Source organism: Solea senegalensis, linkage group LG17 (genome assembly GCF_019176455.1).
Source record: "Solea senegalensis isolate Sse05_10M linkage group LG17, IFAPA_SoseM_1, whole genome shotgun sequence".
NCBI lineage: Eukaryota > Metazoa > Chordata > Actinopteri > Pleuronectiformes > Soleidae > Solea > Solea senegalensis.
In genome coordinates, this window is record NC_058037.1 from 8,826,569 (window position 1) to 8,842,386 (window position 15,818).

The 15,818-nt window shown below is 42.3% G+C and overlaps 1 protein-coding gene across 1 annotated transcript in view; it reads right to left on the reverse strand.

The window, feature by feature from the left end:
• Window positions 1-2,131: 2,131 nt before the first annotated feature.
• itsn2a (intersectin 2a) overlaps window positions 2,132-15,818 on the reverse strand; it is a 34,165-nt gene continuing 20,478 nt past the window's right edge. Inside the window, exons 20-39 of the mRNA XM_044048890.1 lie at window positions 15,566-15,732; window positions 15,408-15,468; window positions 14,241-14,467; window positions 14,093-14,133; window positions 13,780-13,946; window positions 13,609-13,642; window positions 13,378-13,499; window positions 12,085-12,181; window positions 11,133-11,324; window positions 6,773-6,894; window positions 6,584-6,690; window positions 5,861-6,044; window positions 5,663-5,761; window positions 5,408-5,575; window positions 4,679-4,891; window positions 4,465-4,586; window positions 4,273-4,355; window positions 3,740-3,823; window positions 3,474-3,647; window positions 2,132-2,912 (exon numbers count right to left, since the gene is read on the reverse strand). Of these exons, the coding sequence (XP_043904825.1) occupies window positions 2,761-2,912; window positions 3,474-3,647; window positions 3,740-3,823; window positions 4,273-4,355; window positions 4,465-4,586; window positions 4,679-4,891; window positions 5,408-5,575; window positions 5,663-5,761; window positions 5,861-6,044; window positions 6,584-6,690; window positions 6,773-6,894; window positions 11,133-11,324; window positions 12,085-12,181; window positions 13,378-13,499; window positions 13,609-13,642; window positions 13,780-13,946; window positions 14,093-14,133; window positions 14,241-14,467; window positions 15,408-15,468; window positions 15,566-15,732 (2,616 nt within the window). The 3' untranslated portion in view covers window positions 2,132-2,760. The remainder of the gene's footprint in view (window positions 2,913-3,473; window positions 3,648-3,739; window positions 3,824-4,272; window positions 4,356-4,464; window positions 4,587-4,678; window positions 4,892-5,407; window positions 5,576-5,662; window positions 5,762-5,860; window positions 6,045-6,583; window positions 6,691-6,772; window positions 6,895-11,132; window positions 11,325-12,084; window positions 12,182-13,377; window positions 13,500-13,608; window positions 13,643-13,779; window positions 13,947-14,092; window positions 14,134-14,240; window positions 14,468-15,407; window positions 15,469-15,565; window positions 15,733-15,818) is intronic.

Below are 15,818 nucleotides of genomic sequence, written 5' to 3' on the forward strand. Positions count from 1 at the left end.
AATAAAGTTGCCACAATTAATTGATTATTAATCGGTTACTATCATCAACTTTTTTGATTATCAATTAATCGGAAAATCACACACTCAGTGTGAAGAAATAAAAAAGAAACTGAACTGTATCTGTGTCCAGCTTTGAGTAAGAAGTAATTTCTTTGTTTTAAAAAGATAAAACAGTCGTGAAAATTGAGCATTCACTAATATATAACCCATGAATATAATGAAATAAATTAACACTTGTTTATACATTTTTTTAGGAGCGAGTAAACAATTAGAAGGATTATCAGTGGTGCTTAATTTAAAATATACTCTATGCATTAACTTTGTACGGATCAAATGTAGTGATTCATTAAATCCATTTTGAATTAAATTTGAAATAATAAAACTTTTTTTTAATCAAATTAAACTCCCACACACATTCTTGCGTTTCTTGTATTTCCACAGTTGTGTAATGTAAAATTGATCATAAATATAAGATTATTTGAAGTTCAATTAAAGAAAAACTTCATTCATCTTTTAAAAGTCCTTTCATGGCCAAATTGCAGTACCACCACAGCTCACTAGGAGGAGCCGGTACACTCTTTGGGAATCATTGCAGTACAGTCTGAATGCACAGTGCTGGAATCTAAGGTGATCATATTTTGATATATATGGTCCACATGCTGTTGTTATCCTCACTGATATTTTGACTTCAGAAAATAAATGCATGGTAAAGGATCAGGTAAGAATAAACCAACCAACCAACAAATCCCCTATGAGGTGCTGCACATGAAATTACTGATAGGATCTGATTCAGTGACAAAGCAAAGCAGTGAGATGATGAGGGTGATGTATAAACAAACACGTGATATCTTTAAGAAATAAGACTAAGCAAAGGGATGAAAACCAAATCAGAGATCAAAAGGTCACAGCACAGCACGGCGCAGGAGCATCCTGAGAAAAAGCCCCTGAGGCTGTCACATTATTTCAGAGAAGCACAAGAAAAAGCACAGAGAGGAAGGGAGATGCCATCTTCACACCGATAACCTGCATCATGACAAATAATCTCCATAACCCTCTGTGACAACACTGTGCAAAATCTACAGAGTGAATAACCATGTGCTTCTAGAGCTGCATCCACAGCGGGTAACATTCAGCGATATAAACCAGGAGGTATTTAATAGTTTGTTTGACAATCGTGAAATTCCAGCTGAACGTCATGTATAATCTCTTAAAGTGGAACTGTGTGCTCTGCAGACTGTTACAGTGGCAAGTTAACACAGAAGTACAGGAGTGCTACTGTATCTGGAAACACTAAAGTCGACGAGCACCAGTTCAAATGTAAGGGCAGGAAAAAGGCCCTGAGCCACAGTCAGGCTGCAGACGAGACACAACCTCTCACACCTCCTAACCCTAACCCTGCAGGCAAGAGAAAATCCAAACCATTGCTGTCAATGGAGAAGGGAGTTGTGTGAATAGTAGCTTATCACTCAACTGTGTGGTTTTTGTGACATTCTCCTACTTACATTGCATTTTAACACAACATATGTGTGTTGTCATTGAGGAGATGAGAGGTTTTGAGCCACAGGCTGTCACAGAGCTGAAGAGGAAGAGGAGGAGGAGGAGGAGAGAGGCAGCTGGACAGAGCACTTGTGACTAAGCCACTGCAGAGTGTTCATCCTCTCAGTGAGTCTGTGACACCTGAGGCCAGCACATCGGTGAAGGCCTCCTGCAAGATGGTCACGGGAAAAACAACACGGACTGCACTGCAGAGCTTTGATAGTTTTGCATGCCTTATATTGATATTTGTTTTTATATATATATAAAGTGTTATATATAAAGATCTGGCTCCTGCTCCTTTAATAGAGTTCACATTATTACGTCCAAGACTATGGGGGAACAGCTGAGGCCACCAACAGACATGACCAAGTGACTCAGTGTACGTGCCAACTTTGGCACTGTCCGTGTCAACTAAACAAATAAATACTCATACTCATAAAAAAAAGTAATTTCTTTCACTCAATACCACACAGTATGTGACCCCACCAGTTCCACTTACCTATTTATTTAACCCAAATCTTCCCCTCTAATCAATTCTAACGAGCTCACAGCACCACACCTTCACAGGCATTCAGAAAACCAGGAAGAAAAAGTCTTACTCTATGTACATTTTATTATATTCATGCCATTTTCAGGATTTCATGGCACTCTTGCGTACACCATAAGGGTAACCTCTGACATTACATCGTAACAGTAGTGTGCAACATGGGAATGTTTAAAGTGTAAAGTGTGTAAAGTGTATGAGTATACATGTGGCAGGGCGAACGCATGTTGGAAAAGCCGCATTCCCTCGTTTAGATTGAATTAGAATACAGATTTTGCATGTGTGATATAAAAATAATGCAATTTTGTATAGGAAAATGACTTGGTTGCATTTTAAGGCTATTAAACATTCAAGTATTGGCAATTATAATCAGGTTTTGTTTTGCTGATTTGTTTGCAGTAAAATTCCCTTTCCCACAATAAGTGACTACCTCTGAGGACATTTCACTTGCAAAGTCCCTTTAACTGTGTCAGTTTGAGGTCATTTAAAATGAGTCTGCATGGCTCAAGGCGAGAGCAAGGCAGTGATGGTAAAAAATCAGTTTTTCATTGCAATGCTCTCCCAGCTACAAACAGGCACTTTTTTTAGGCCGTTAGGTTGAAAATGTCTTTGGTTGATAACAATAAAAACGAATGTCTGTGCCTGAGGGACGGAGGGAGCGTTAATCCGTCCGCTCGTCCTCATTTAGTTGGCTCATACAGCTGCAGGTCTAGTTTGACCCACACTTCTCCAGTGGGGACTTCGTGCAGTAGGAGGCGTCGATTTGCGGCACCTTTGCTCTCCATCTCTTTTTTGATGGTTGCCACGGGAACTTCGGTCCGTCCAAGGAAATCTGGAGAGGCAGAAAAAACGTCATTATTGTTTTTATTGTAAAATACAGACACCACTTTAAAAAGGAAGTCTGGAAATTCCTAAACGGGCCACTAAGTTTAAAAATATGGGCGTGGAAGTACAGGCCTCTTTGCCTAGTTTCATGATGACTACAATGTAATCCACCCTCTTATTGTAAGTTTGACATTACTGAGGCACTAGTGTCACTCATTTCATCGAGACTTGAGCTAGAGCTGAATTACAATCATTCTGGCCATAATTTGAGCCATTCATTGGCAAAAATAAACACTTTTAATAGACATAAACACAGAATGATGCAGCTGCACCATAAACATCTTAAAGTACCAAAATCTGGTAACAATGTGATATAGAATAATCTAACAGTTACAGTGATGGCAAATAAGAGACTGCAGCATAAATAAAAACCAAAAAGAGGCGTTTGTTCCTTTAAAAAATCAACCTGGCATCAAACCAGTGACTGTGTGTGTCCCCTTCATTCTGTACTGGCTGGACAAATTTGACCAAAAGCTGTAAAATCAGCTCTGTGAGTGTGTCCACTGACCATCTGGTGAGAACTGGTCTTTCTCAAACACAGTGATGCACAGGACGTCCTGGTAGAGGTCTTTGACGAAGAACTGACAGTTGAAGTTCCACTTGGGGTTCAGCGTGTCGCTGACGGGCCGCGAGGTGTAGCACTGAGCCCCCATCGTCAGCTCACAGTAGGGGTTACTCTTACCTGGTCAGAACACATTTAGGCAGGTTTAAATGAACTGGCCGCACACGTTTCCATACGTGCAAGAGGAAGTGCACCAGTGAACATGGCCTCACCGTTGGGTTTACAGGCCTTGAGCTCTTGAGCTTCAGTGACAGTCACCAGCAGTCGGCCGATGCCGCTGCTTTTCAGAGAGCGCGCTACAGAGAAAAAACGACATCACCAAGCGTTTAGATACAGGAACAAAAAACACACATCAGCTTTTGTCTGTTTGTGAAGGATGTGTGGATAACATACAATTTGGTAGGAGACAGGGACAGCAGTAGGGGGACAGCCTGTATTAAAACAGCAGCTCTCTGTGCACTACTGCCACTTTAAATCTGTTACCACCTGTTATCACCTGTTATTATGTGTTATTGCCACTTTAATCTGCTATAGTATGTGCCTTAAGATTATCTTATTTATTAAATGTGATCTTATTTTTACACTGCCTTATGTTTCATTTAAAGGAGCTGTATGCAAGAAATCTATTGTATGAAGTCATACAATGACCTTGACACATCATCAGAGATTAATAAAACATAAATAAATAAATAAAACAAATTCGGTAAATGTTGTGATCCCGGTTTCAAACTCTTTGAAAAGTTACCTTGATAAGCCTTCTCTCTCTTTTTCTTCTCCGTTTCTATAAAAAGTTCCGATGCTGCTTTAATCTTCTGAACCCACGTTGCCCTGTGAAAGTAAAACAAGCGAACGAGTGAATACTCGACACAGAATGATTACAATAATCAGGGAGTTTGCTGACATGTATGCAGATGTACGTGTGTGTGTGTGCGTGGACCTCTCGTTTAAGGTCTCAGTTCTGAGTGTATAGACACGATCGATGTGCGAGACGTGGAAGAGCGGCTCATCGCTGGACGGGTCGGGAGGCGTTTTCACCAGAACCTCATTCAGAAACAGTGGCTACACAGAGGAAAACACACGCCGGTGAATATCACGACGCTCAGGAGAGGAGAATGATTGGAAATGAAATCTATAAAAAGGTCTCGTCTTACTGTTTTGTACATCTTCAGTTGGATGCTGGTCTTGGGGCTGAAGAGCTTGTCCGGTCCTGAGGAGGAGAAGGGCTTAGCGCTGTGCGTCAGGAGGAGGAAATCATTGAAGAGGAAAGCCCACAGCTCCCTGCTGCTTTTGGTCTTGTGCAGCCGACCACTGCGGAGCAGCTTGCGAGGCCCGAGGCAGTTAGTCAGCGAGTTGAACACCAAGTGCTGAAAGAGAGATACAGGGGGAGACGGTGAGGACATGAGGAGGAGAGATGGAGGGAGGGAGGAAAGCCAGAACAACAGAGCAGGGCTGTTTAATTCATTGATTTCATTATTCTATGTTTTATGCTAATTCAAGTTCTCATATCCTTGTATTGGAGATTAGATGTTTCGGTGGTATCATTTGTTTCATCACATTTTAAATCCATGACATAGTGATTTTTGAAAGGAAGTTTGAATTAAATTAAAGAATCAGTCAAATCTCAAATATCTGTCAAAACAAGTACAATTTGATATTTTCTTGAAATCTTTAAGCACTACAGTAGTGTGTTTTTTTGGAAAAGTTGTACTGCAACCTCTACTAACATGATTCATCCTGTCTGAGTCAAAGTCAAGGTCAAACCGTATTTACATAGCACATTTAAAAACAACCCTTGTTGCCCAAATGCTGCACATGCTTCAAATAGATTCAAATACAATGAACTATAATAAAGTCAAAAGCTCAATGATAAATGTGTTTACCTCTATAGCGCCCTCACACTGCACGTGGCTCTGAATCCACTCCAGCCGGTCAGAGTTCTCCTTCTCCCTGACGCCCTCATTGACCTGGGAACACAGCTCCTCCGCTCGCTCCAGTGCCTCTCTCAGTGGCCCGCGGTCTGCATGGCCATCGGGCGTGTGCTCCAGGATCTGAGAGACAGGAAGGTAAAAGGCGAGGGTGATTCGAGACAAAAAAGGACAAAAAAGTGGCATCGGGGATTATTGGAACAGACGTACGTTCTTGATAATCAGGGGATAGCGTGTGATCCTCTGCATGGGCTTGAGGAGGAAGCTGGACAGTGGCATTCCTTTACAGCGGTAGTTAGTGGCGATCTTCTGCTCAAAAAAAGACAGCAAGCCTTAAACATTTACGTTATAGTTCGTCTTGCAGAGACGCGTGTGTGTGTGTGTGTGTGTCCTCCGCATGCTTAGTACCTTGAGGAAGTCTTTGAAGTCGGGCTGGTTGTTGGTTTTACTCTGCAGCAGGGCGGCGGCGTTGAGCTGACACGAGCAGAAGCGGATGTAGGGCTGCATGTGCGCAAGCTCCGATGCCAGCAGGTCTCCTATGAGCTGCACCGGCATGTTCTCTCCTCCCGTCTTTTTCCGCACGCGCAGCGCCCTGAGACACAAGTGGCAGATGAAACACCACAATTTAGACTTTAGTTCCATCTTCAGGGACACACGCCACTGTCTGTGGTGGTCGGAGCACATTTTGTTTCAAAAATATTCACTGCGAGGATATGTTGACAGTCCAGTCCTCGCAACTTCAAAGTGCCTTTAGAGGGTTGAGACATTGTGATCCACAGACGACGGAGTCACAGGCTGTGGATGTGCAGTGTAGCTGACAATAGGTTTTGGTTTTCTCCTTATGTTACGATTCGGTTTCACTGTTAATCTTCAACAATCTTATTTTTTTCTTCACCTCCCATGTCTGAACTCGCTGGGGAGAGGACGTGCTCTAGTGATATCTCGTGTCTTTTCAGACTGGTTTCAGTAGTTGGCAACAACCTCAAATGACAACCCAAAATGTCATTTACCTGTGGACAGGCCCTTATTTAAGAAATCTAAAATATAAATTAATTATTTCTATTACCTGCACTATTCTGAATTTTGCTTTGTAGAGAGTGCATCATGTTTCATTGAGTGTGTGGTACCTACTTAAGAAGTTTAGTATTGCACATTATCAGCTCCCGCCAGTTAACGAAGATAACAGCCATCTCTGCATCTGTGAGACGTCCTGACTCAGACATGGGCCTGTAGAACACCTGAGATAGAGACACACACACAAGTAAGTAGGAAAACAATATCAGAAATATTCTTAATCTGATTTCATCCCTGAGTCTGTACCTCTAGAACCAGCTCCAGATCCTCCACATACGTCTCCTCAGTCTGGATGAGCTCATGGATGTAACCCTGCCTCTTCCTCTCCTGAGGAGTCATGGTGTCCAACGTCATCAGGTTGGCACACCCTGTAGCATGCACACACACACACACGCACGCACACACATGCACGCGCCCAAGCAAACAAACACATGCAGACGTGCATGCGTCCCATGCATGCACAAACCACACAGGCAGCATATTATGCACACAGTGAGTCACGAGCGCACACGAAACACGGCACACGTCCTCGGCATGTTAAAATCTCGTTTTTATTATTGTCAGTTCTGTGAGATTTTATTTACATTTAATGCACAGACAAGAGTGAGGCACATCGTAGTGGCGGTGCATGGGTTGATATCGGACGGACCGGGCAATGCTAATGCTAACAACAATGCTACCATGGACAGTGGATTAGAGAGAGAGAGAGAGAGATGAAGCACCTTTCATGGTGGAGTGCTCACTCCGAATGGTTGCATAGGTGTGACTAAATAAAGTAGCTAATGCTTGAGTTGACGGAGCAGTGGAAGACTTGGGTGGTGGTTCAAGTCTTGGAGGTTTAAACTTGGCAAATGTTATTAAGTAGGGCTGAACGATTTGGACTAAATAGCTAATTATGACTATTTTGACTGACATTACTCTCGATTCAGACGATGAGAGAGGGCATACTAGTTTATACATAATTATTCTCAGTTTAATTTGAATAACATATTTAAATTGATTACTGTGATATTTGTGCAGATCTGTGAGAAACAAAGATGTTTTCTTCAGTCGTGTAGAATATGACGTGTACAGGCCAGGCCAATATTTAATCTAAAAATGGCCTTAAGATATGTTATTTATTGATTTCTGGCTTTAAACATGTTTGGCTTTAAAGGGATAGGTAGGATTTTTTGAACGTGAAGTTGTATGACACAGACCACCAGGGGTAGAGTGGATGCGACGTTGTTAGATCATTCGGTTCAGAGCCGAGAAAAGTAGTTTGGGACACAAAACTGACGGGTTTCAAACCACAAACATGCATGCATGCATATGTTATGTTAATATGTTGGAGCAATAAAACCCCTGCCCATCAGTATGTTAAAATCCAACGGGTTATCTTTATGAACCAGAGTACACACAGAGAGAGAAAGAGAAGCAATCTCTCTCTTGGAGCTACTTTCCTCGGCTCCGAACCGAAGCCTCGTTAAATGATTTAACAACGTTGCATCCACTCTACTCCTGGGGTCTGTGTCATATAACTTAATTCATTCCAAAATCTGAACTATCCCTTTAAGAAACAATGCGCCTCCTGCGTCGGTGAATTGTTCAGCCCTATTACTAAGACGTAAATGTCAGCAGTGTGGTGTCATTTCCTCTGAATCGACTCTTAACGGTTGTTCCTTTGCTGGTGATGTCACAGTTCAGTTACAGGATGAGACTCTTTTTTTTTTTTTAAATACTCAATTGAAATATGTGACGGTAACACAATCAGTATTAGTTCGAGCGATGTGTCAGCAAGCAGCACTTAAGTTTACTGGTGGTTTAAGCAACAGTGAGTTTTCACATTGGTCCATTTTCGTAAGGTTTCATGTTGTTAGTGCAAGACTGAGCGACCCTGTTATAAAACCTTATCGTATGGATTCAAAGCTTTAATTTAGAACGCTAAATGACGTCATTATGATGTCATTTACAATGAGGTTTCATAATGACGTGTAACCAAACAGCATCGGATCCATATTTCCACTCATTTTAAACAAAACCACACTGTCCATACGCATGTATCGGAGGGACAAAGGCTTTTAAAAGTCAAGTCTAGCTGCCTCTCCCTCGCTCTCTTGGTTAATTAGTTATTTCGAGAACCATCGAGGGAAACACAGGCGAGGAGAGAGCGAGGGGGTAAGGGCGAGGAAGTATTTTGGGGTGTTAAAAGAACAGATAAGAGAAGTAAAATAAATGAATTAAGAAAAGCACAGAACACCACAGTCCTAAACAAGTGTGATGAAAAGCGCAGAGCTGGGCTCTTCCTGCTGGCAGCTGGACTTCCTGTTGCGACAGGGCAATTCGGGTTGGCTCAGACAGAGGGGGTGAGGAAGAGGAAGAAGAGGAAGAAGAGGAGGAGTAGGAGGAGGAGAAGGAGGAGAAGAAAGGAAAGCCAGCATTACTGTCCTACAGAGGAAAGAAAAAACAGATGAGGTGGAGGCGCGGGAGAGGGAGGTGAGTGAGATGAAGGAGAGATGAAGAGACATTAATATAGTTTGAATATTAATGCCAGACACTTAACATGCAGGTGCATTAATAATGCATCTCTGGAAATGTAAATGTTATTGCTAGTCATATCAGCCGGAGCGTGATGGTCAATTGTTACATTTCATTTCTGTAATGAAGCGCAGACCGTGTGTGTACTGGGGTGTGTATAAGTCATGTTCAGTGGATTTTTAAAAGTTCACTAGGGTTCGTCTACGTTCGCTTTAAAGGAATACTTCACCGATTTGCATTTAGCTTTGTGTTAGTAGAATAGGCGTAGTATTTTTGAAAAACTGTGCTTCCTAACCTCAGTTTCCCCCTGAGTCGAGAAATATCTTCATTCTTTTCTTTGTTACGTGCCCACCAGTGACACCTGGTCCTGTTAGCGAAACTGTTAGCAAAGATGTTGGACATTGTTTACATTCTGGGAATGAGGTCCCGTCCCCCTACGAGTGTTAGCGTAACTGTTAGCAAAGATGTTGGACACTGTTTACATTCTGGGAATGAGGTCCTGTCCCCTACAGTGTTAAGCAACTGTTAGCAAAGATGTTGGACACTGTTTATATTCTGGGAATGAGGTCCTGTCCTCCTATGAGTGTTAGCGTAACTGTTAGCAAAGATGGCGGACACTGTTTACATTCTGGGAATGAGGTCCTGTCCCGCTTTGTACCCACCAGTGACACTTGGTCCTGTTAGCATAACTGTTAGCAAAGATGGAAGACATTGTTTACATTCTGGGAATGAGGTCCCGTCCCCCTACGAGTGGGTCTAAAAAGTGCGGAGTTAGCGTTGCAGGGCACGTAATAAAAAAAAGAATAAGATATTGAAGATATTGACTCCGGGGAAACTGAGGATGTGAAGCACAATTTTTCAAAAACACTACCCCTATTCTAGTAATACAAAGCTAAATGCAAATCGGTGAAGTATTCCTTTAACAAATTCACACTATCATCATCATCATCATCATCCAGTGCACCCGCAGCTGTGAGAACATGCAAGCTTTGTAAACCATTTCAAACACACACCTCTTTCACCTTTTTTTTTTTTGTTGTGACTACAAACCCAAGTGGAATTACACGCATCCCAGTGTACTGTACACACACACATAATAGCACAATGTAGTGGATAAATAGATCATAATTCACACAGACAATGAAGCTTTGATTTGCAAAAATGTGACAGAATAAGTATTAGTTGTTGATGATCTGTGTCTTTAATTTATTTGCTGTAAACTGAGAAGTGTTTGAGTGAGGCCTTTATGTTCTAAAGGAGCCGTTTGTTTCCACTAAGTTTTACCACCATGTGTAGCCTAGAGTTAACAAATCAAACAGTGGCAGCAGGTAGGATTTTTCATGTTTTTACGATGCCTGAAGGCCACCGTAATTCGTCTTCGGGTGGCAATAAATAAATACTTGTGTAGAGTGTGAGGGAAAGGGTAATCAGATGGCTGCAATATGTAATTTCCCCCCTGGATGCCATTAATTTCTACACACTGTTCCTTTACATGGTGGCTTTGGGAAAATAGCTAGGTTAGAACAGAATATTTATTGTTAAATTAAATTAAATACATTTTAATGTATTTGTATTTTAATGTGGTATTTAATGAGGTGCATTTCACTGTATACCTTTAAGCGCTTGACTTTTAATTTAGAGGGTGGCGTCTTCATCGAACTCTGCAATCTCAAAAATGAAGACAATAGTCAAACAATTTCTTGACGTAAAAACGGATGATTAAAATCCCAATCTATTATGATTGCTTGGATTTGAGGGAGTGTTTATTTCGGTAGTTACCACAACCGACACCCACTATGAAGACTTGACAGCATATGGAAGGGATTAAGCCTAAGCCTAAGTGCAATGGGGTTTTTAGTTCACCAGTGATGCCACAGTGACTGACAAGAGACTGACACACCATTTCAAACTTACCCTCACTCTCTCCATGCTCTGACATGGATGAGGAATCTAGCAAACCTGGAGTGAGTCAAGTCAACCAATGAGATTCTCATTGATTTTGTCTCAAAAAAGAAAAAGACACAACACAAAGAATTGTCCCTCTGAGAAATCTTGTCGAGACCGAAACAAAACCTTGAGGTGTACTCACATTGCTGGCTGGGATCCGATTCTGTCGTCATCTTGACATAATTAGTGGGCAGCAGGCCTGTGACCCCGTTGGCTTCTCCCTTCCACCAGTCGGGGTTTGTCTTGTCCAGAACGTTGATCAGCTGACCCTTCGTGAAGCTCAGCTCGTCCCGAGTGGCGGCGGTGTAGCCGTACATCGCAATAACTTGGCACACTGAGAAATGAGAGGCACAGAAGTGTTGTTATTAAAGGCCCGACAGCAATGGGAACAGCAATAGATCTGTAAATAAATACAGACTGGAGGGTTTTTCTCATTATTTGTAAAACTGTGGGCGAGGATTTGTAGTCTCTATTAACGTTTTTTTTTTTAAAAAGTCATGTTTATATATTACTATAAGGGTAACTGCTTTGTGTTTGGTCATACATACTACATTTTATAAGGGAACACGTATTACTTATTTGAAATCTAGTTTTCAGAGGCTTGAGTTAATTGATATTACAGGATATTACAGCGTAATCCCTACTGGATTTTCTAAAAGCGCCATTGAGTGAAAACTCTGAGACTTTATATTGATTACAGTAGAAAAACTGCAACAGTAATTGGAGATTAAGTACCGACAATGCTGTTCAAGTGTGAAATCATAAAATGCCAAACACTCCACTTAGCAATTTTGTGGAAGAGGGAGTGAATGTGTCTATTGGTTAATCACTTTTTAGATACATGGAATTATTATTCGTAATTTAATGGCACTTGTTCCTAAGATAAAAAAAATCAAAGACTAGAATCACAGCGACAGTTATAAGTGGGGCTATCAGGTGAAGTATAACCTTGTATTATCTCTTATCAATCCATTTTCAATGATTCTTGAGTCTGGTGGTTAATTACAATAGCACAGGAATCCAGGAAAACTCGATGGATGTTGCTGACTCATCACAAACAGGGTGTCGTGTGCGCAGAGAGTGTCACTTATTACCGGGCAGAGGGGAGGGGGAGGACTTGTTGCACGTGGGACCCAGGAGCTTGACATGAGATGAATGAAACCAGCCTCTCTGCCGCTTCTTACCCCGAGCCTGGAGGGGGAAAACAGCGGGTGAGAGGAAATCAATCTCGAGAGTTGAATCGATTTTGTTTCCGGGCACAGTGCTGAATCTCTAAAATCTGACTAATGCAAATCATTTTAAAGCGAGAACATTTTCGTGTCGACAGCCTTCATATAGTCAGCCCAAAGCCTGAAGCCAAAAGACGAAATTTGCGGCCTCATCCTCTCTGATCGAGGTTTATGAAAACTGAACATGGCAGATCTGCTTTTGTGGTCATTATGTAATATACCAAAGTTGTGGAATCAATAAACGACGCTACTGAAATCTTAAAGGCTGAACTCTTCACCTCTCGCTGCTGACTTGACTCCAGCCATCTCATTATTGCACATTTAGAAAAGGCAATAATTAGTGCTATAAGTGCAGCCCCAGCAGAAAAGAAGCTCATGCTGTAGATGGATAAAACCTGTTTTAACTCCGGTAACCCTGTGTCCAATTCTCACCAGCTCTTTATTGATCAGCACATAATAACACATACTAACTACTTTCTACCAGTTATATACCATTTTTGAATACTTTGGTGATCGTTTTGTCACTAATTTACTATAGCGTGTGCTGTTAGTTTAACTCCTGACTCAGACAGTTGCTAGGGAAAAACCTCCCGCAACACCTTAGCCTGTATCCACAAGTATCCTCTCTGTGGACATCTCTGTGGTAGGAGGCTTTACAGCTTATGTTATGTTGTAAAGGAGAGCTTATTTGCTTTGAGAGATACTGTATCTTGCAATGTGATGCACGGTGTGTCTGATCCGGAGGAAAAGCACTTCCACAGTTTTCTCTGGAAGGTGTATATTTACTTAGGGATAGATGTGATAATACAATGTCTTGTGTACACTAGATCCATGTCGGATATGCGCAGGACAAAAATGACACAATTATGTGTGTGTAAGTACTACATATTCTATCAATATTTGCTTCCTAACTTATTAATGAAGCATCCCACACACATCTTGTCACAAAACTCAGGACATTACGTTCACAAGGTTCACTCATTAAGCCAAGGACTGCGGATATTTAAATATTTCTCACTAAAAATGCGCAGTGGATTTAAGAGAACTGGCGTAAGACGTAGTAACCATGGTTATATGACGCCAAGAGGTGCATTAGGTAGTTATAGGTGCTAATATTAATGTTATTTAAACACTGCCTTCCCCCCCCTCGTAAGTGACCTGCAGTTCTCCCAGCCACCAGCCGGTGGAGTTCTTGGCCAAGACCACGATCAGTTGCCCCGGGGACAGATGTAGCTGATATACAGTAGGGTTAGCGGTGGTGGTGAGCGCCTGGGCAATCTCTGAGAAGCAAACACACACACACACAGAGTCAGAGATGAAGTAAAGATCAAGACAATGATGAGTAATCACAGGGGGTGTGCGTGCACGCGTGTGTGTGACATGACTCACCAGGTTTCTTGATTGAAACTCCAGCTTTTGACGCCTAAATTAGTAAAGTGGTAGATAAGTGCATTATTCAACACCAAATGATTATTACAGGTTTCCAAACTTTCAATTATTATTATTAATAAACTGTTTTAAACTGAGGTGAGAAATGTATGGACAGTGCTGGTGACTGACCTCTGGCTCGACAGGCCGGACATAGTTGGAGGGGAACACCCCGGTCTGGTCCCCGATAGAGCCTCGCCACCACTCTCCTTCTCTCTCCGTCACCATGACAACATCCCCTTCAACAAATGTCAGGTCCCCCACCTCCGGGCTCTCATACGTGTACAAGGCCACATACTCTGGTCGACAGTAAATATGAGGATATAAGGCAGAGCCACGAACCACACCGAGTTATTTTGTGAGTGAGAGACAACTGTGACAGGTCAACAGATTATTATGATTAAATGGAATGATTTATTCCCATTTGATTTGACATTATACTTACCCTCTAGTGGAATTGAGTCGCCCGCGTCAGACGCGTCTACACTACAAACGGAACAAGACACAGTTGGTTAAGACCTACATTCAGCTATAGATATGTGCGTGTGTGCTAACGTGTGTGTGTGTGTGTGTGCGTGTGTGTGTGTGCATACTCTGTAATTCCGCCCGTCTCCAAAGTGACATAGTTTTGGGGGAACCATCCCTGCGTCCCGTTGAGTTGCCCCAGCCACCACTGGTCCCGCTGCTGCAGCACAGTGATGACGTCACCTTGTGAGAAGCTCAGCAGAGCGGTGACGGACTCACCGGAGCCGAGGCTGAGGTCTGTGTCCGAGGTGGCCGACCACGAGGAGACGGCACGGGCCACCGCACACGCCGAGGACTGAGGAGTGAGAGGAGAGGAGACGGCTTTCAACTGAGTAATGAATTCACATCAACTCTTTATTTTTATGTATTAGAAACAAGAAAGAAAGAACAAAATGGGGTCTAACATGACATGAGGGACTTTTCTAGATTACAATAATAGTCTTAGTTTGACTTGAAAGATTCTCAGAGAAGCAAAACCTCTGTCTTCATAGATTTAAAATCCGAAATAGCCCTCGTTGCAACAGGGCTGTGACTTCACCCAAATCTTAAAATCCACCATAACCTACAAATGCCAGAACCAACAAACACTGACATTATCTTTAGGGAGATGGAGATCAGTAAACGTCTGTGTGACCTGCAGAGAGAGAAAGAGAGAGAGGGGAACTCCCAAAAGACATAGGCTATAAATAGACAGCCATGCTGCTGCTGCTGCTGCTGCTGCAAGAGCATCTGCGTGTGTGTGTGTGTGTAGCCAGGCAAGACCTAGTTCTTTGGCCACCATATACTACAAACTTAACCCGCAGGCGTGAAACCATGAAAAGAATGTATGTAAAATGAATGACATGGAACCTTTTTCTTTTTAACAATATGATTTCAACTGAACAAGCCGCATGGTTATTTTGTCAGTACACAAGTATCTCAGAGATTGCCCCGGAAAACTGGCGCCACTGAGGATTTTTAACCTTTTCTTTCTTTCTTTCTTTCTTTTCCCCCCAACACTAGCTCAAGCCTCCTGTGCCTCTTTCATTGTGCTAATAATAAAAACCATGATAACAGATGAGTCCGACGATGCCCCTGAATAAATGATGGACTCTTCTTTTTTTTGAAAATGAATGCTAATCTCTAAAGTGACACAGCAAAAAAAAAGCCGTGTCTGTTTTTTTTTGTCCACGAGGAGCAAAGAAAATTATCTTGAAAATAACTAAATCTACTGCTGAGAGCACCGCTTTCTTTACCTGTAAAGCAACGGATTGGACAGGAGCAGCATTATCGCCCGTTCCCTCACCACCAGGGATTCTGAAAAAAAGGAGGAGAAAATAGATATGTTAATGACTGGAAAGCCTAAAACCTCTTTGTTGGGCGCTGTCGAGTGCTGTGTCTTCCTGTGTGCTACCTTGCGTGAAGCGGTGGCGGACAGGAGGTTTTCACAGGTGAAGAGGGGACCGTCTCAGAAGAGGAGTGTGCGGTACATTTCTCTGCATAACTCTGGGGGAACCAGCCCCTGTTTCCACGGTAACTCCCGCACAACCACCCAGGCTCACCAACAGTCTGTTCATCCACCTGCATGATGGAAAATACGACAGCACTCAATCAGAAATAACAGGACAGTGAAGATAAACACATTTCCCTGCCGAGGCTTGGAAAAA